The sequence below is a fragment of the Morchella importuna genome (assembly GCF_003444635.1).
Source record: "Morchella importuna strain M04M26 chromosome Unknown Morimp01GS002, whole genome shotgun sequence".
Taxonomy (NCBI): Eukaryota; Fungi; Ascomycota; class Pezizomycetes; order Pezizales; family Morchellaceae; genus Morchella; species Morchella importuna.
In genome coordinates this window covers 1,845,066-1,865,493 of record NW_025763399.1, presented here as the reverse complement: position 1 = coordinate 1,865,493, position 20,428 = coordinate 1,845,066, and the positions used below count along the sequence as shown (strand labels likewise).

General features: G+C 47.8%; 6 protein-coding genes across 6 annotated transcripts; 2 read left to right on the top strand and 4 right to left on the bottom strand.

Annotated features, from left to right (window-relative positions):
- Positions 1–614: 614 nt before the first annotated feature.
- LAJ45_01338 (uncharacterized protein) lies at positions 615–5,819 on the bottom strand (the record flags this gene model as incomplete). Its single annotated transcript, XM_046110933.1, has 8 exons — positions 615–689; positions 787–1,697; positions 1,753–3,035; positions 3,095–3,276; positions 3,331–4,167; positions 4,290–5,355; positions 5,415–5,535; positions 5,603–5,819. 8 exons carry the CDS (start codon positions 5,817–5,819, stop codon positions 615–617), a joined length of 4,692 nt encoding a protein of 1,563 aa, XP_045976111.1.
- Positions 5,820–6,944: 1,125 nt separating this feature from the next.
- LAJ45_01337 (uncharacterized protein) lies at positions 6,945–8,755 on the top strand (the record flags this gene model as incomplete). The annotated part of the gene is made up of 2 exons (XM_046110932.1): positions 6,945–7,847; positions 7,901–8,755. 2 exons carry the CDS (start codon positions 6,945–6,947, stop codon positions 8,753–8,755), a joined length of 1,758 nt encoding a protein of 585 aa, XP_045976110.1.
- A 1,043-nt stretch (positions 8,756–9,798) lies between these two features.
- Positions 9,799–10,189, bottom strand: LAJ45_01336 (uncharacterized protein; the record flags this gene model as incomplete). Its single annotated transcript, XM_046110931.1, has 2 exons — positions 9,799–9,971; positions 10,045–10,189. The coding sequence occupies 2 exons, from the start codon at positions 10,187–10,189 to the stop codon at positions 9,799–9,801; spliced, it is 318 nt and encodes a 105-aa protein (XP_045976109.1).
- A 1,430-nt stretch (positions 10,190–11,619) lies between these two features.
- LAJ45_01335 (uncharacterized protein) lies at positions 11,620–15,016 on the bottom strand (the record flags this gene model as incomplete). The annotated part of the gene is made up of 6 exons (XM_046110930.1): positions 11,620–11,696; positions 11,764–12,464; positions 12,517–13,272; positions 13,345–14,746; positions 14,804–14,878; positions 14,977–15,016. 6 exons carry the CDS (start codon positions 15,014–15,016, stop codon positions 11,620–11,622), a joined length of 3,051 nt encoding a protein of 1,016 aa, XP_045976108.1.
- Positions 15,017–15,537: 521 nt separating this feature from the next.
- On the top strand, positions 15,538–16,468 carry LAJ45_01334 (uncharacterized protein; the record flags this gene model as incomplete). The annotated part of the gene is made up of 4 exons (XM_046110929.1): positions 15,538–15,786; positions 15,864–15,877; positions 16,039–16,124; positions 16,206–16,468. The coding sequence occupies 4 exons, from the start codon at positions 15,538–15,540 to the stop codon at positions 16,466–16,468; spliced, it is 612 nt and encodes a 203-aa protein (XP_045976107.1).
- Positions 16,469–18,045: 1,577 nt separating this feature from the next.
- LAJ45_01333 (uncharacterized protein) lies at positions 18,046–18,863 on the bottom strand (the record flags this gene model as incomplete). The annotated part of the gene is made up of 2 exons (XM_046110928.1): positions 18,046–18,733; positions 18,823–18,863. 2 exons carry the CDS (start codon positions 18,861–18,863, stop codon positions 18,046–18,048), a joined length of 729 nt encoding a protein of 242 aa, XP_045976106.1.
- Between the last annotated feature and the right edge of the window lie 1,565 nt (positions 18,864–20,428).

Genomic DNA, 20,428 nt, shown 5'->3' with positions numbered 1-20,428 from the left:
CCCTTCCCTGCTTTTTTTTAATGGAAGGGGGGGGGTTCTTTTACAGCGAATTATTCATGGGAGAGGGGGGTGGGTGGGTTTTAATATATCTTTTACGGGTGCGATGGTGTTTTGGTAGGCTTTGATGTGTGTAGAGGTGATTTGTAGACCTGGTTGTAGAAAGCACCAGGCGGCAGAGAGGTAGTAATTTACTACACCGCCCGCCGGATCTGTAGGGAAAGCCTAACCATAGATTGATCACATCATATTGCACCCGTAGACCTACATGTACTCCTACCCTTCTACAAGACTAGTACATCTCCCTCCAAATTACTTAAAACCCGAATCCGGCCTAGCTAGCTAGCCATTCCTTCCCAATTCCCAACCTTTTTTTTTTTAATAAAAAAAGAATCACAATTATTATCTACTACCAATGATCAAAGACCCCTCTTTCTCTCATAATAAAACAAAAACTTGTGGAATATCATTTACCAGGCACACGCACACACACACCAAACATATGTAGAAATAAAATAGGAATCATCAACAAACGCCACTCCAAGAAAGTAATTATAATGAAGAATTCAACGTCCACCGGCCCCCCAGACTGCTGCTGCTGCTGCTGTGCCAGCTCTTCACTGGTAAATGAATATCACACCACTCCTGTCAACGCTAATTATCATCCCGTACGGAACCTCCAAGAACGCCACCTACCACCATCACCGGTAATCAGCACGCCGCTATAAACCTCTAGTGAAGAAAAAGAGAAGAGAAGAGGAGGAGGAGGGGGGGGGGGGGAACACATGCATCCAAGATCGAGTCCAAATGACACTTCAACAGCTGCTGCTGCTGCATACTAATCACCGTACTCCTCGGCGTCCTCCCACTCGCCTTCGCCGCCTTCTTCCCCGTACTGCTTCCTGCCGCACCAGGCAGCAGCGTCCTCCCACCGCTGCTACTCGCCGCATCCGGCGTCGACCCCGCCGGTGCCGGAACCCGCTCCGTATTCAACGTCAGCGTCGTCGTCGGATGCGACGTCGTAAACGTCGGCTTCAGCTCCTCCGCATCAAGCCCGCTCACAACAATCGACGACTCGACCTTCGTGCAGTTCCAGAAGCGGATCTTCTTGTCTGCCCCGGCAGAGATGATGAATCCAGGCATAGTCCGCGACTCCCCACTATCCTCCGTGACATCCAGGCCCGCCACAAACGCGCGGACCCCGCGGTCACCATTGCTAGCGCCGCCGGACTCGAGGTGCGTTGGGGTGGTGGCGAAGCGGGCGAGCATTTTCTCTGACGACTCCTCTTCGACATTCCATGGCTCGTAGCCCTTCCCACTGTCTTTGCCGCCGGCACGGTAGACCTCGCGGCATTGGGTTTTTTCACAGTCCCAGACTGAGAGCTCGCCGTGGCCGGTGCCGCCGGCGACGATGATCCATTTGCCGCGGCCCTTGGAGGGGTGCACGGAGACGCGGTGGATGGGCGCTGAGCCCGGGAGGCCCCAGGCTTTGAGGCGGAGTTGGAAACGGAGGTCCCACATGTCTAGGAGGCCGTGAGAGGTGCCGACAATGAGCCAATTGTGTTTACGGTCGACACAGAAGCAGGTCAGGGTGCCGTGGAACATGGGGTTCTTGAGAGTATAGAGAATCTGCATAGTTCTCAGGTCTAGTCCATAGATGTTGGAATTGTTGGTCGCGATTAGTAGGATCGAATGGGTATCTATAATCGATGATCAGCTTGACAGGTTTTCGATATCTCATATTTGAGAACTTACCTGCTTTAAAGTGCTCCATCCACACCGCATACTCCTTCTCAGGCAATTGCCAATTCCTCATCACCTTCAACTTCCCATACTTCGCTGCCTGGCCCGTTAACTGTAGATCGACCTTAACCACATGCACAGACCCATCCGTAGCCGCGGACACAAAGCATCTCGTATTCTCGACGAAGCATAGCGCTTTCACCTTAGACCCGGCTGCATGCCTATACGTCTGCCTTGCCTTAAACGCAACGTTCTTCTCCAATCTACTTGAATCCCACACCTTCACTGTGCCGTCATCACTCCCGGTAACAAAGAAATTATGATCCGACGCCACAACAACCCTATTGATCGCGCCCGTATGCTCACCAAACTGCGCAACCAGCACACCCTCTGGCTTCCAAGTCCCGCCCGCTGGTCGCCCACTCGATTTTTTGATTGGTGTGCGCCGCTGCTGGGTTGGGATGGGAACAATCGCGGGACCGAACTCGAGGATGTCGCTAGGGTAGTTCTGTAGGTACATCGCGTCGAGTAGCTTCAAGATATGCGGGTCGTTTCCGTCATAGGAGTGCGCACCACGGAACTTAAATACTGGTGTTTCTACCGTCTCCGTGACCTTTAGTGCACCATCTCCGTTACGTGTGAATGGGTGCTCGACTCGGCCGAATGCTGACACCGATACCGTCCCGGTCTCTGGAGGCGCTTTCCCGGCTTCTTGTCCCCGGGCTAACAAGCTAAGCGTACTTGGCTTCCTTCTCAACAATGCAGGACCACCACCACCATTATGGCTGTTATCTACTGAACTTGCTGCGGTACTCGACTCACTGCTACCAGCTACTGTGACGACTGGTACTGCCAATGGCGCTGAGGTCTCAGCAGTTGGTGTCGGAGGTCCAGAGCCAGACATTGACATGCTATCTCCGCCGAGGCGGGACCGCCGGATCTCCATCCCCGGAGGCCTTTTCAACCTAGTTGAAGGAGAGCGCCTTGGTGCATCGATTGTCTTGCTGGCGTCCAGCAGCGCATCTGCGATTGTGTGCGGCCTATTACCTGTCGACGGAGAAGTGTCCGCGGCGAGGGAGAAAAACGACTCGTTCTCGTCAAAGAAAATGGTCTGAGGGGTGATGTTCAGGTTCTTCAGCGATATGGTGCTATTAAGCACTGAGGGCGTGTCGTCGGATATGAGCTGCGTTTTGGATTGCGCCATGCGCCAGATGTATTCGCGAAGAGCAATGACTTTCCATTCGTCTTCTGCGGTCATGCCAAGGTTGCGGAGTTTCCCAAGCCAATTTTCGTCTCTAGACTCATGTCAGCGTTCAAATATTTAATATAGAAAGTGGTACTTTCGTGAACATACTCTTCGTTCTTAGGTACCCTCATAAACATGTTGACCCCAACATCACGCACCCCAGCTTTCGGAAATGCCTCCATCACACTTCCATACGCAAAAGTCCTCTGCTCTTGTGCTGCGTTCCAGAAGATACCTCTCCTCGTTTGCGTCGCCCAAGTAACTGCCATATCAAAAACATTCCTCGATAACTAGCGCTTTATGTCAACGAGTGATATTCCATGATAAGACAAAGATTGACCTACTGGCTTCTTGAGATTCTCTAGGATACTCAATGCGTCCAACGAAACCACATCATTCTTCAAGAACGGTCTGACCATCGGCGCCACGATACAGTGCACATCAGCTGGACTCAGCCATTTTATCCCCGCAGCAATGAAAGCCGCCGCGCCCTGTCGCACCCATAGGTTCGGATGTACCATGAACCTTCCTACGACCTCGCAGCACTCCCATACCTTGGCTCGCCCGAGGAGACCAACTTCTGCCATCCCGGTTAGAGATCCGAGGACTTTGACAACAACAAATTCTTCGGGGTCCGTTAGAGATTGCACCATGAGAGGCATGATGTACTCCTCGAGCGCGGTGCCTCCAATGTATGTTGCGACGCCGGTAATAGTCTCAAAGAAGGCGCAGCGCAGCATCCAGTCTTTGTCGTTGAGGTATGTATTAAGATGGGATAGGATCACATCGTTGGCTTTATTTTTGCCAAAGAAGACACAGAGGCGGGAGACACTGCGTAGGAAAGCGCGGCGCACAGATGAGGAGGGGTCTGTTAGTAGTATCTTGGAATGCTCGCTGAAAAATGATACCAAGTCAGCGCGGGCAACGTCAAAAAGCGCGGACTCAGTCGCTGGGGCGTCGCCCTCGGCTTCGGGGTCCGCGGTGGGGAGGGCTCCAGATGCCCGTAGTGCCTGCGCCATGTCCAAAAATCTGGAGGCCGAGTCGGCTAGTGAGGCAAGACATGAAGCATAGGTGGAGCGGATGATGATGTGATCAGAGTCGACGAATTTGTCTAATTTTGGGTGTATATACTCCGGAAAGACATGAGCGTTTACAGGAGAGACGACTTCGACGAGTTCCATCTGGATCACGGAGATAAGAGCAATATCAGAAAATGCTTCATTAAAAAGTAATAGCAACAGCAAGAAGGACAAAAGAGATATTGATCTGATATGGTAGTAATGAAATGAAGCAGAGAACCGACCAGTTGTGTAACGGTTCTCAGAGCAGCCACTCGAACTATAACGGACTTGTCCTGCAATAGCAGTACGAGATGCGGTAAACATCTATCCATCTTTGCTTCATCTGTACACCTTTCTGCGAAAGCTAGAAACAAGTCGCAAGCCCTGACTCTGGCAGTAGCCCTGCTCGTGTTCCGTACACTGGAAGAGATTAAGCTCAGAAAGATCAACGTGCCATCATCAGAGCTTATTGGCCTTCTTCGTACAGCTGATGAACGCCGCTGATAGTTGGGTATATCCAGATGAACTGGTATAATACTGTCCTTTGAAGCAACCCGCTTCTCCTGTCCCCCGCCGTTAGTATCTTGGGACTGATCGAAACCTAGAAAAAACGCTATCTTATCAAAATCATGGTAGATCCTATCAATTCTATCGTCCGCCTGGTTGGCTAGATCCCGTTCGTCGACAGCAACAAGCGACCCCTGCCCAGATTTAGGGTCTGTGATGAAACCAATATATTGATGAAGAAAACTGTAAAAGTATTCTGGAAACGCTTTGCGACGCCACAAATTTAGATACTGCTCTGCAGAGTGCCTTTTTGAGGGGTCAAGATTTATCATGTGCTGCACCATGTGCCTAATATCCGGATCCTCGATCTTTTCTAGATGAGTCGCAGGATCATATTCTCCTGAGCGGTACTTGAACAACTGCGATAAGGTAAATAAAGGTGTCCCCTCCAGGAACAGCTCGGCAATAACGCATCCAAGACTGAAAATATCCATTTCGTCGGTAAGATTGGCTTCAGAGCTTCGTTCGCCAGCGCCGAGGAAGCGCTCTGGCGCCACGTAGCATATCCTCCTCCCCGACGTGTCAAAAAAGTACGAAAAATCCGCGGGGTTGTCTTCTGGTAGATGCGTCGGTTTAAACCTGGCAAAATCGGAGAGGTAGATCCAGTTCCAAGTAGTGACGAGGACATTCTCGGCTTTGATGTCCCCATGATGAATCCCTCGAGCGTGGCAGTCGCGAAGGCCGCAAAGAAGCTGGAATGCAACCCAGCGCTTCTCTATTTCTTCTAGAAAAGGACGTGTGCTGGGGGTAGGCGTTAGTTTATGTTTCGGAAATATGGAGAAGGATATGTAGTCAGGCACCTAATCCGATCGTAGAGACTGCTGTACAGGTACTGGCGAACCATATACCCCGCCTTATCCGTCTCGATGATCCTCTGATAGGAGATGGCATTAGGGATGTCTGCCAGAGATTCTTGTTCGTCTAGAAGAAGCTTTCAGCAAGGTACAAAGCTCCAGAGGCGGGGATGAGCTATGCATGGGACACGCACGTTTGATTTGTGAATGATATTCCTCCAGTGAGAAGGTTGGCGAAGGTTTTAAGAATATTTTTACAACAACCAGACCGTCATCATGGCTTGCACGAATAGTTTTCAGAAAGCGCGCCGAACCAAGAGATCTTTCGTAGTGTATATCCGATAGCTCAGTGATCTCTATTCCAGCACTACCGACGTTACGGTCGGGCAAGGCCGAATAATTCTGGCCCATGGCGTTGGAAATTTACCGGAAAAGCGGGAGATTGGAGTTATGGGATTTGGAATAGATTAGCATCTATGTAGGAGGATTGTTGAAGATTCGGAGGTGCTGCTAGAACAGACAGCACTGCAGACTGAGCAATTGTATCATAGAATCGTAGTGGGGGACTAACACACGAGGAAGAGGCTCTGTCACGTGAATGCTACATACCGTGCATCCAATCCAGGCGTCCAGGCGTCGAAGCCCGGGGTTGTGGCACCACGAATGCATCATCTCATACCTGCTCTAGGAAAGGCACACCACCAGCCACCTTTATGTTTTTGTTGTTTTTTCCCCTCGCTTCTTCTTTCGCCCGAATGCATGTACATATGTTTGTAGAGTACATACCCTCAGGAAGAGGAGAGTGGTAACTGATCCAACTGCGTTCCTTCAGAGTTGATGCAGCGTAGTATGATGTAGGTAGTGATATCAGTTGCCGTGGTGTGCTGTTTCACCTCACATAGTATTTTTTGGACGTGACAAAGCCCAACAACAAAAAGGCGTGTGCTGAAGGGCCAAACACTTCATCAAACGAAGCATTTACGTGCTCTAGGTGTGGAAATACGGATCTTCAATTATTCCTCTTCCTCTACTTCTTCACAGTGGCTCTACTGACTTAATAAGTCACTTCGTTTCACCGGTGTTGCTACTACTCATCCCACACACACACAATATCCCTCCTAAAACTCAACTTTCTTGGTCGTCCACCCCCCCCCCCCCCCCAAAACCTAAACCCAACGAGCTAACCCATCCATTCCTTTTCCATTCATACTCCTCCCGAGTCTCCCGCTCCTACCTCTTCCCTCTTCCCTCTCCTCCTCTTCCCTCTCCCTCTTCCCTCCTCTTATTTCTTCCACAATCCCCCTTGATTGTCCATCATCATCCTTTTACTTCCTTCCTCTCTTCCATTCACTACTACGGCATAGTTCCGCCACTATCCGTTATTTGTTGCAATTCACGCCACATACGCGCAGTGAATCCCCCCAACAACCAGAAAACCACCTGGCCCAAAACAAAAATAACCATTCGCAAATTTACCTAACCCAAAGTCACCCTTTTTTCATATTCCCAAAAATCTCTTTGAATCTCACCAACGACATGGCTCCCGTTCGCGCATCAAAGCGCAAAGCAGACGCTGCCGAGGCCAAAAAGGCCGAAGAAAAACAAACCGCTGCCAACACAAGCGCTCCACGCACCAATGTAAAGGACAGAAAAATTGCAACCCCGAAATCAAAGACTGCCCCAAAAGCCGCAAAAAAGGCCGCGCCTGAGAAGGCCGAAAAGCCCGCGAGCCAGGCGTCACAGAAGGCTTCCAAGGCCGCGGAAAAGACAAAGGCCGCACCCGCCGAGAAGGCCAAAAAGCCTGCTGCCGAAAAGAAGGGAAAGAAAACACCAATCTCCCCTCCTACTTCGCAGTCGCAGTCACAGTCACAGTCACAGTCACAACTACAGTCAGAATCGTTTAACGCTTCTTCATCCTTCAACGAGCCTGAAGTTGAACACGAGAAGGCGCATCCTCGCAAGAGAGGGAAGACAAGTACCACTGCTCCTCCCGTGATTAACAAACTTTCTTCCCTCAAACTCAATGTTTACGCGTTCGGCACTGGTGACAATTCCGAGTTGGGTCTTGGGCCGGAGCCGAATGCGAAGATTGTAAAGAGACCGCGTCTGAATCCGTTCCTGCTTCCCGAGAAGGTCGGAATTGTCGCCGTGGCTATTGGAGGCATGCACGGTTTGGCGTTGACCCACACTGGACAAGTTTACTCTTGGGGTGTCAATGACCAGTACGCCCTTGGTCGCGAGACCAAGGTTGAGGCTCGCGAGAAGAACGTGGACGAGAGCGACAGTGATGATGAGGAGCCATTGAACGAATTGGAGAGCACACCTATGCTTATCGATAGCTTTCCAGAGGGAACCGTCATTACGCGCATTGCCGCTGGCGACAGTATCTCTGTCGCGGTCACAGACACTGGTAAAGTCTGGTCTTGGGGAACTTTTAGGGTAGGGCTTTCCAATACTCTTAGACTTGTACCTTACTAACTTATTTGTTTTAGTGTGCCGATGGAATCTTGGGGTACACCAACAAAATCCGCGTGCAGCCCCGCCCAGCTCTCATGACTTCGATCAAGAATGTCACTGAAATCAGCGTTGGAAATGATCACGTCCTCGCGGTTTCCAGCTCAGGCTCCGTTTATGCATGGGGAAATGGTCAACAATTCCAATTGGGCCGTCGCGTCGTTGAGCGCACCCGTTTGAACGGTCTCATTCCCCGTGAATTCGGTCTCCCCCGCAAGAAGGTCAAGAATGTCGCCACTGGTTCATACCACTCCTTCGCTATCACCAATGACGGCAAGGTCTATGCGTGGGGTCTGAATCAGTTTGGTCAATGCGGTATCTACGATGAACAGAAGGCCGGCGAAGACGCTACGGTGGTCCCGGTTCCTACCCGCATCTCCTCTCTCGACCAGTACAACATTGTCCACGTCGCGGCAGGAGAACATCACTCTACCGCCATCACCGACGACGGGAAGCTCCTCATGTGGGGTCGTCTTGACGCGAACCAGCTCGGTATTGATCTTACGACGCTACCTCCAGCAGATGTTATCTCCGACATCTCTGGCAAGCCCCGCTTCTTGGCCGTTCCTCATGTCATCTCGGAACGCAGATTCAAATGGATTGGATGCGGAACCCACCATAACATTGCCATCGACGTAGACGGCACCGCTTACAGTTGGGGATTCGGTGACTCCTACCAGACCGGACACGGCCCCCCAGCTGTGGATGTCCCGCTCCCCACCAAGATCGAGAACAGTGCTACCAAGGATGTTACAATGGTATTTGCCGATGCTGGTGGACAATTCTCCGTGTTGACTGGTATTCCCAAGCCAGAAACGAACGGAACATCCTAAGTTTGCCAAGTAATAATAAACGAAAATGTCTGTCTAGTTGTTTGGGGGTGTGATGTGCTTGTTTCGTGTCGGTTTAGTTGTGGATTTACTAGTATAACCATATCTACCCGATCCATTGTATAGGCTGTGCTTCTTTCTTGCGATGATGACTGATTAACGCGGTTTGGGGTGTTGGTGGGGTCTTTATCACAAACGGGGCATCATATCTTGTTTTTGTTTAATGTTTCCTTCGGTTTTTTTACCTCCCATGCTTTTTGGGAAACGTGGGAACGAGTATTAAAATATGGTATGGGGTGTTCTTTTGCTATTGTTCCATAGTTTTATCTTGCTCTTCTCTATATTATTAGCTTTTTTCTTCTCTGTTTTTTATGTTTTCTTTCTGTTTTCTTTTTTTTTTTTTTATCATCTGGGTGGGTGTTCTTTTCCCTTCTATTTTTCCTCTTTTTTATATCAGATTCTTTGTTCGGATTACCAAAGTTAACAGCAAGTTGGGTTAATTGACCTTATGATCGTGTAAAGAAGAAGAATTACATCCATTCATCTTTATATCATCCTTTTCTTTCTTTTCTTTGTGTGAAGCAAGACGGCTGGGGGTCTCTGTTTATTCATTAGGGATTATAGGGGGGGGTTTTCTTTTTAGACATTATTACCACACGGCTTTTCGGCCCTTTGCTCTCCTCTCTTATGTGCACACGTGTAAATACATAGTGTCTGTCAATCACTGTTGTAAACCAACCTCTCCATCATTACGAGTGCAAACGCAAACAACCAACACCTATGATTTCCGTTCCCAATTCTCAAGGCAGTTCATTCACATCTCATTTATTTCATCCCCCCAAAAAAAACTAATTCCTCTATCACCACAGAATCAATCCAGTGACTCTCATATTCCCATTCCCATACTCATAACCCATTCTCATAACCCAATACTCGTACACACATACAAATACAACATTACAAACCCCGACCCAACACCAACACCAACATCAACCCTTACGAAGTCTGCCCCGCGGCCCCCTTCTTCTGCGCATCCTTCTTCGCTATCATCGCCTCATCCTCCGCCTGCAACTCGGCATCAATCTTGGCTCCTCTAGAAGGCTCGTTTCCATGCGAGATGGCCGCTTGCCGTGGTCCTTTGACTTCTCGGGGCCCTCGTGCGTCGAGGATGCTTCTGCGCTTGCAGAGGCTAGGCGGTTCTTGATGGATCGTTCATCCTCTGGCAGTTTGAAGAGTTAGTAAGGGTCCGTACGGTATATGATAGAAGAGCAGAGAATTGGAGAGAAACATACTGGAGTCGAGGTTGCTGTGGGCACCCTTCTTGCCCTCGTCGAAGCGGGCATCGGCCTTTGCCTTTTGCTGCTCGTCGCGGGAGTAGTTTCGCTGATCGCCGGCCTCGTAGATGGAGGCGGATCCGACTTGTGAATCTTTGGTCATTTTGCGAGCTTCTTTCCTGGTTGCGAGGAAGTTACGGTTTGCTTGTGTGAGAATGTTTTTTTTTTGTGTGCGATATAGATACTGATAGATACAAAGTCACCAAATTCCGTGTGGGATTCCAGCGTATTTATCTCTACTTCCACCTGTTCCACCCCTTCCTTCAGGCAAGCAGTAGTGAGGTCGTGGTGATGTCATTCGCGCGTGGGTCATGGAATATCACGCATGCCCAGATCTGCGGGGTGTTGGGTTGGTGTGCTCCAACTCTACTCTTTCAGGGTCAGGGTCGACGCTCTCTCTCCTACTAATCCCCCCACTCCACCACACCGCACTCAACGCCGCCCTGGGCCAATGTGACGTATAATCCATCCCGCAGAGCCGCGTTACGTCATCGCCCTTGAGCCACTTACATCCGTAAGGAGAGAGAGAGGAGAGAGGGAGAGAGGGTTCAGGCCCCTTTGGAAAAGAGGGCCCGATGGTTAAAATGTACCTGATCTCAGTGTCATTGGATGCATGGAGTTCCCAACATTAGAACTATTATGTTGGGTACTGTCCGGTTTCGGCAGTTCACGATGCCTACCTGTATCATGACTTCGACTATACGCCATTCCTTTATGTTTCTCGCCACTTTCAATCCTATTGATGACCATAATGAGAACCACTCTTTACCAAACCAGTTATACAAGTATATTATCACGTAGTTACTCGTTATTTCTAGTTGAGCGGTAAATATCTCACCCCAATGCATTATCTAGATACATTTCCCCTCCTGGGGCTTTTGATTCTGATCCTGTGTTAGTGGTCATTGGTGAGAGATTGATTCAGGTCGGATAAATGAAAAAAGAGTCAGCATGTTCCAACTTAAGGGATATTTCAACACTCACAATTTACACTGTAGATACTAGTCTATATGTGTGTGCGTTTTAGGATGAATAAAAAAAAAAAATGTGTTTTAGGAGGGGTGAGATAAACCACCGAGTGATAATTTATGAAGCAGAATACTTTCTAGTTTATATAATGTTCTCCAAGTACGTTCTCCAGTCTCTAAATATCCAGTACGTCTTACCATATTACCTGATATTATTTTCATTTAGGGACACGAGATCGATTAGCAGTGGTTCGATATTTCATCAATTGATCAGCCCCCTTGGCCTTTAGATGATTCCGCAAATAATATAAACACCCCAATAGACTCAATAGGTTCTAATGAAATATTGATTACACTAAATCGCCCAAGAGATGCACAATGACCAACTGCAGATATCTTTTATCACACCATGCCCTAAAATAAAGGAAAACCGCATGCTAGAACTACAAACAGATAGGAAAATAATAATCATACAGCGATAATAGGTAGGAACGGCCGTGTTTTTAAGCCTTTTTGGAATTGGGACTGAACACGAAATCTTGCTAGCTATTTAAAGAACACGTAGTTATTCATCCTCATCCTTTATCATTCCCAGAATTCTTGCATATGGGACCGTAATCCTCTGTAAATCACGATGTTTGCCTACAAACAGAACGGTTAGTTTGTTATAGGAACCAGAAGCAACGTGAAAAGAAAAGAAGGAGCGTACCAATAGCTAGCAAAATTCCCTTCAACAGTTCCATCTTATTCCAACCCACAATCTCATCGTTTTCTTTTTCGTCTTCATTATCTTCGCTAACATCCACCCTGCCCATGAAATCTCTCAACAACTCCTCTACCTTTCCTTTCATCCCCTCGGCCGCAATCCGTCTGACATACATGAACAGGTAGTTCTTGAATTCTTCCTTTGCACCCAAAGCCACTGCTGCGGCCATTCTGTTCTCCAGATGCGCAACGGACACAGCAGTCTCAAACCCTTCAAACCCTTCCCTGTTAAGCAGAGATTTGACGATACGTTGGAGAAAACGGCCACGGCCATGAAGGAGAACTTCATTGGTTGTTCGGCGTTCCAAATGGGGGATAATGCCCGCGGAGACAGAGGGGTTTCCTGGATCAGAGGGATTTTCCAGCGCAGCCTGGGATGCGCGTGAGTTCCCTGCCGTGTCCCAATATTGAGAACCAATGGCCCACCAGGCTTCAGTGAGCTTCATCCATGTAAACATGTCCTTCGCATATGAATATCCATCTCCGTTGGTCAAAGATACGACGATAGTGCCTTCCGAGTTTATCCCAGCTTCAGTGATGGCCTCTGCCTTAGAAAGACCATCGGCTTTTTGAAAAGTACTTGCAATATCTAATATTGGCGCAACAGATACTGGGGGATGAGGCGACTTCATAGTTTTGATATTCCTATCCTACCAGTCAATTGCTGCAAATGCCAATTTTGGAGAAAAGAACTTACCAGACATGAGCAACCCCCACAGCACTGATGCACATCAGCCACCACCCTCTGCAATCAAGGAAACATGGCTGTGCCTCAATAACGAGTCCGTTGAGAATTCTTCTGCCCACTGGAGAGAATATATGCAAACTTCCATCCTCACAGGCCGCGCACCAAAAATTACTATTTCCTGTAACTAATAACACTGCTTTGGGGACAAAATCCACCCATACGACCTGACCATGCTTAGTGATAGTTAGACGTGTTGGTTCCTTATCTGTAACATTCCTTGAATTCCTAGCCTCAAAGACGGTATCATCTGAGCCAGAGCCTTGTGCAGGCGCGGAACCTGACGCACCAATGCTAGGAACATTTGGGGAAGGTTGCCCAGCAGCGTCGATGACCCTATTAACGCAAATCCTGACTCTTGGAACCGCTAATCGCACTGGACTAGGCGCTAAAGCAGGGGATACAACAGCTGGCCTGATGAACTCCGGTGTTTCTAATGGTCCTACGGTACCAGCACCCCCATTTGCTAAAACTGCTACCCGTTTCCCATTATTTGTATGTTGAGGTTGCTCTTCTTCTCCCTCATCAGATATAGGCACCTTGCGCTTATTTCCAATGAGGAGGGCTGGCATTCCACCCTTCGGTAGTCCATCATATGGACGTGTAAGGTCAAGCTCAGTTTTTGGACCATTATTTGTTCCAGAGTTGTTATTAGCAGCCGCTTGAAGGAGGTGAGCATTGGGGAGGTTTGAACGATGGCCACCGCCTCTGTACCCGATATTGGAATCAGCTGAAATTCAAAAACAGACCCTACAATCAATAAGGCAAATAATTACTAACGTTGAGACCAATAGAGGCGCCACCCTTTTTTTTCCATCTTTAGTGATTGTAACCTTCTGTTTATAAGGCTTTTCTGGAAGCTTCTCCGCAGGAGGAGGGGCAACCCTTTCTGGTTCAGGTACCCGCGGTTGTTGCTGCATTTGCCATTGTGGACCAGGATTCATTCCAGAATTGGCCATTTGCGTATCCCCACCAACATTGATGTTATTTCCATCCATCATTAATTGACCCATTCTCCCTTCCACTTCCCTCCTCTCGCCATCCCTAGCCATCTCCTCTAATCTGACACTCTCGGTCCCCTCTGGCAATGTTGCCCCTCTCCTACCAGCACCGAACTTTTGCAATATCCTTTCATTCTCCTCCATTCCCAACACATAACCCAAATCGCCATCTTCAAAACAAATACATGTTGTGGTTCCGTCCAACGATGATACAAACAGAGTCATCCCGTCAGGACTCCATGTCAAATCCGAGATAGCCTTCGTTGCCAAGTCCTGTGTAATGATCAATGGGCGCGGATTTGATGTATTCCAAATTGATAAGGCCTTGTCTTGACCGGCACATGCAATGACAGTAACTGGAGCAGTTTGTGGGGTACCCGGGGTAAGGGGCGTTTTTGAAAACATTCTTGGAGCAAAGGCACACACTTCTACTGGTCCTTCGTGGCCAATCAAATTGATTTCACTGTCCCAATTGCCACGGTTGATGATAGCCACAGAACTGACAGGGCCATTCACGGCATTTGCAGCCGCGATATGAGAGCCATCAGGAGACCATGAGCAACGACGGAAATATGTTGTTAAAGGAGAGTCCTTGAAAGGATCAGTAATAGATGTCTCACATGTGAAATTGGTCTGTTGGTCATGGGCAGTTGCATTGGCTGCTGGAGATGTGAACCGGAATATCTTGATACTTCTGTCGTCGCTTGCAGTCGCAAAATACTTATTTGCTGGATCGAATGTAAGACCCTTAACATGCGATTGATGAACATCGAGCTTCTTGAGTCTTTCAAAAGTGCTCCCAGACCAAATGATAACCTTGGAATCTAGCCCCACAGACACTAAGATTGAAGAATCCGCAGACCAGCCGACGTCCTGAACGTCGTTATCATGTCCTGCCAATCTTCTATATGTCCTCCATGTCTCAGCGTGGGGAGCTTCGTTTGACCCAAATAGTGGACGGGACTGGGGAACCGCGTTGACATCTCGTTCGTAGACAAGAACAATTTTATCATCAGAGCCCGAAGCAAGGTATCGGTTGTTGCCGGAGAAACGAACTGTCAAAACAGCGCCTGAGTGGTGAGAAAGAGAGCATAGCTGTCGGGGACGAGTGGGAGCTTCATTATCGTCTCCGGTAACAGATGCCTTGATGGCTGCGGTGGACCATATGCGGACATTGCCGTCTATAGCAATTTTGTCAGTTTGAAAACAAGCTTATGGCTAAACGGTACAAAACATACCCAGACCCCCAGTCGCTAATCTTTCTCCGTCTGGAGAGACATGGCAAGAGTAAACTTCAATCGGCTTTTTATCGGCTAAGGAGCAAGGCGGGAAGGTGTTAATAGAGCTTGATAATTGGACGAAGGGACAAGCTTGAAAGCACGCGTTTAATCGGAAGATCTGTAAGACATACCAGCAGAGTGGGTTAGCCACTGGGGCCGGATGAAGTGCATTGTAGTTTATGCCTTTTGAATCTTCTAGCAGCCGTTCATGGGGCGAGACAACTTCAAGACGCGTGGTGGATGAAGTGATGATGAGTTTGGTGGTAACAAAATGGTGGTGGAAGCAGTTGGGACGCAAGAGACAACTGTAGTTGAAGAGAATGCACTCAGTAGACAACAACGGTTGGAGGCCGCGGACGGGAACGTGTCGCGGTTTGCAAGGATGCTGATGCCAAATTCGAGTTATGCGACTTAACAAAGTGAATATTGCGCCTAAGCACCCGATATAGACGCAGTAAGACTTGGCACTTATCGCTAAGCGCTTATCGATATCACATGATAGCGACATGGATGCTGTCTCTTGGCATGGGACTGTTGTTTGACTGAATAGGAAAAGCCCCACACTCCCCACAGCCCACAATTCCTCAATTCTCCTCCTCCACCAAAAATTATCTCGGTGAGCAGCAACATCACCAATTAATCTCGACAACCCTCGACAATTAACACCATCTCACAACAAAACAGCAGCAAAAATGGGCGCTCTCAAGTACGTCGAGGAAATCCAGAAGAAGAAGCAGAGTGACATCCTCCGCTTCCTTCTCCGTGTCCGCTGCTGGGAACTCCGCTCCCTCAACGTTGTTCACCGTGCTTCCCGCCCCTCTCGTCCCGACAAGGCTCGCCGTCTCGGGTACAAGGCCAAGCAGGGATATGTTATCTACCGTGTCCGTGTTCGCCGTGGAGGACGCAAGAGGCCCGCTCCTAAGGGAGCCACCTACGGAAAGGTTGATTGGTTCCATCAATGGTTGAATGATAAAGCTTGTAATTGAATTGCTGACTTTGGTGTTTTTCTCCAATTTAGCCTACCAACCAAGGGTTAGTCCTGAGTTCCCTTTTCTCGTTGCTATCTTCATTGATAAAGGAGACTTGGAACTTCAGAGACATTTGGAGTCCGGATTTTCTTATCGGCGAATGATAAAGGGAATGATTATTTGGAAGAATCTTGAAAGAAGCTAATCGCACTAAAAATAATTTAGTATCAACCAGCTTAAGTACCAGCGTTCGCTCCGTTCCACCGCTGAGGAGCGTGTTGGAAAGCGCTGCGCCAACTTGCGTGTATTGAGTTAGTAAACCCCTCACACAACAGCGCCTGCAGCATCAATTCGATTGCTGCTATTCGTAATCCGTCACTAACATTTTCTAGACTCCTACTGGATCAACCAGGACTCGACCTACAAGTACTTTGAGGTCATCCTCGTCGACCCCCAGCACAAGGCTATCCGCCGCGATGCTCGCATCAACTGGATCGTTAACCCCGTCCACAAGCACCGTGAGTTGCGCGGTCTCACCTCCACCGGCAAGAAGTCCCGTGGTCTCAACAAGGGCCACAGATACAACAAGACCACTGCTGGCAGGAGAAAGACCTGGAAGCGCCTCAACACCCAGAGCTACTGGAGATACCGTTAAGCGTAACGTGCCCGCCTTTATTGACGGGTTTGTGCGCGAGATGGTTGTGGCTGTTGGGAAAAATCTGGCTTGTCTTTTTTTTGTTCTTGTTGTAAGGTATCTAAAAATTAGGGCATGCATGATTTGATGGGTTGGATCTTTTTTTTTTCTCAAGAGGGTTCAGGAATACAATATCTTCTGTCCTCAGGAATGGCGTTCGGGTTGGGATGCTTATGCAACATCTTTTGAATTATCACCAACACGTTTGCCTCCGTTCATGAAATCAAAAATCCACAAAATGTGAGCCCTATGTATCGATAAATAGTAATAGATAATAAGCAGGCAAGCATCGGATAGTAACAGACACCTTCAGTTTCGTTGATGTTATCCTACAGATATGACTAAAGTGGTGATAAAGATCCTACTTCTTACGTCTAGGCAACCTAAACCTATGACCTATTGTGAACATCGTCTGTATAGAAATTTTTCGTATGTCTCTGTCAACGTTTTTTTAAACGACTATACACCTATTTTCAGTGTGAGGCGGCGTATCGCCGAAGACGCATCAGAAATGTATGTACATTTCGATCCTAAGGGGCCTCCCCAGATAGTTCCCCCCCCCCCCCCCCCTCCGGGCGCACGTTTCCAGTCCTAGCTATAGGTCCTCGTAGTTAGTAGTGTAGCTAGCTCCGTGAGAACTATCTGTGTTATGATTCATCAAGTGGTGCAGTCCCTTCTAGCAATGTTAATACCTGGAATCTGAGTCTGTATTTGATCAGGCCTCTCTCTAGTCTAATTAGGCTTAAAATTGAGGGAATGGTAGATACGTGTATCTCTAACCGGGAAGTGGGAAAGGAAAAATTCGACAATAGGATATGATTTGTAGTTTAATTACTCTACATTATAGGGATAATTCGAATGGCACGGAGTATGTTCTGCTCCATTACTTGTTTTAGGTCCGCTTTGAAGTTTTCATTGAGCCTATCATTGTTTGCCTTCTCGGTGAACATGGTGGGTTATGCTCATTTGCAGGCCTGGGAGATTGAGACTTTGTAAACAAATGTTAGCAATTAATGTGTATGTGCTTTTTACAGGAAATGACGCCCCTGTGTAAACTGTAAGCAAGCGTTCAATGGGTCAGGCGAGCTTAATGGGACCAGAGTCTGGATTTATACGAGTGGCTTAACCAAACCCTCCGAACCGAAAACATCATAAAACTCGGGCGCAGCAACTTCAGCGACCTTTGCTATAATTACCTCTGATTAGCTAACATGGTTGTTCACTTTTCCCTTCATAAAATCTCACTCGGTACCTTATTTTCGACTCTTTAAGAGATATGTCGTTCGACATCGATAACAATTGAAGCTTTAAGGCTACTACTTTCATCAGATCCACTACTAGATTAGGTATAAAGTAAGATTTTCTTCGATCACGTACTCGGATTACACGATAATCCTAGATTAGCGAGTACTTTAATTTGTCCTGTAACCAAAACCTCATAGGGGATCGAAAGGGGCGACCTTTACATTACCCTATTAGATTCTCTGATTACACCTTATTTTAAATTTAGATCACAACCTCGCTGTAATATCTCTCTACTAGCACTTAAAGCCCTCCCACGGCGGCCCCTCCACCCCCCGAAACCTCAACAGCGCCAAGAAAGTCTCAGTAAAATCCACTCTACCGCCCGTCGACAGCAACTCCGGAAGCTTATTCCGAAAAAAGTCCAGCCCCCATGCCGCACAGTGAGCCAGATATTTCACCAGCGGGTCAATCCCCCGCTCAGCCGACCGCTCAGGAAGATTATCACACGCGTATCTCATCAGGTTGATACACTCTTCGGCCACATCAGGCATTCGACTTTGAGGACCAGCGCTTAGGTCTTTCATTATCTCATTGATATTCCTAAGGGCTTCGTTTTTCAGGCGCTGGACGTTGTATATGTCCCCGAGGACGTAGAGCTTTGCATGTGACATCAATGCTGAAGCTTTGAGTATGCCTGCCTGTTTCCAGGTCGGCTTCTCCGCCTGCACCTCTGCCCTCCTCTTCTTATCTCCATCGTCGGCGAATTCTGCATATTTCCCCGTGTAGCAAAACTCCAGAAACTGGCACATAGTCTGCGGCGTCACATGCTCCATCCTCATGCAGCTCTCGTGGCCCTCCTTCATGTCGTTGAAGATGTGGTTCCTGAGCTCGGGCGACATCGCGGCGAGGAGCTCCTTGTGCACGCGGTAGGGCTTCTGGGACTGGCCGGCATAGAGAGTGAATGTTTCGGAGCTGATGAAACTGTGGGGGGGCGGGAAGGAAATGAAGCGTCAGATCGATGGCACATGTACAAGTGCACTGAGGCTCAATAAGATTAAGATTAGAATTACCTGGCATATTTGCACTGCGTGGGTTCCGGTTCTTTGCTCATGTTTTGTTTGGAAATGGTTGTGGATGGCCGGAGATAAAACTGATATGAGTGTTGTTTGTTTTGGTCGTAGGTTTCTTCTTCTTCTTAAAGTACTTCTTACTCATATAGATCCGGATGCCTGATTCTGTTCTGGGCCCTAAACATGCACACTGCCAAGAGTACATAGTCTGCATAATTATAATGTGGCCTGTTCATGAGGTATCACTCGGGCAGGAGATAAAGTGATCTATGAGCCAGGCCGGGGTCACACCATCCCGGTATTTTTATTTTATTTTTTTACTCGTCCTACTCTTGTAGGCTTGTGGTCGTGATTGATCCCTACCAGTTCGTGAACTGGACATATACAGTACGAAAATGGGGTGAAATCAGTACTGTATGACTACGGAATCCAGTGAATAATACGGAATTAAATCGGCGTTACAAAAAGAATACATAGTAATGCTGTATTCTTACTGCATTACTAGCGCATTAACGGGAGTAGCGTAGCAAATCCATACCCTTTTTTGGTAAATACTATAGGCTTCTTGAGCAGCTAGGTCATGGTTGAGAAAATATGAAACTAAGTTACGGTTTCGCTTGGGTTTATCATGAGGTCACTACATGTAATCAGAAGAACAAAATCAGATCGATGCTTTTTTGGTTGCTACATGTAGTATACAACCTTGCCACTAGTACTGTACATACTGCAAGACTAACCATACGACACGGATGAGAAATTGGCGATCTCCAGCCAGAGTTTATATTCTCAACAATTGACTAAAATTAATCGACAAGCCCCAGAAAACCCCCTTAGTATAGTATACGTAGTAATTGATCTTGCATGCATATTTGGCGCGCGGTATCCCTATAAAAGAGGAATTTGATTTGTATGAGAGATCTATTATTTGAGAGATAACGGGATCTATTAATAAAGCACACAAAATTTGCTTTTTATTGGTGGGTCAGCATTTTTGCGACAGCTTAAGGGATATGGCCGGTCTCATATGGTGTACCTTTTGGTGGCTATTACAGTTAGGTATAGACGACCATTGAGTACTAGTGTTCTATATATTCCTAATGGGACAAGTTTGTTGAACAGGTTAACCCGTTCGGAGTTTTGTATGGTGCTTCTAAACAGTGGGAAAACTCATTGAACCCGCGAGCGCCCAGTTCGTGCCCCCTAGACGGTGATTATTCCCAGATGACGCTCGATTACCTCCACATAATAGGTTTTGGGAGAGGGCGCTGGCCATGGCTAGCTGGTCGTGGGCGGGTTAGTCGGTCGAGTGATTGTGTGTGACGGAAATGTTCATGGATGATCACTCCGCTCGAAGAAGGATGTATTACTGACGAGAGGAAGAATTGGACGGAGAGATAATGTACATTCAAGCAATGGTATAGGTATGTCTATCCTTCCATGCAAATAATCGAGAGCGTCTCAAAAATGTAGTTGAGTTGGACGCAAAACAACAAGAGACGCTTTAAACCTAGTATGTGCCATCTCAAGAGCACCTGCCACTTAAACCCCTACAATTGTAGTTATAAGCCCGTTCACCTTATCTAAACCCAAGCCTTCCCCCCTCCCC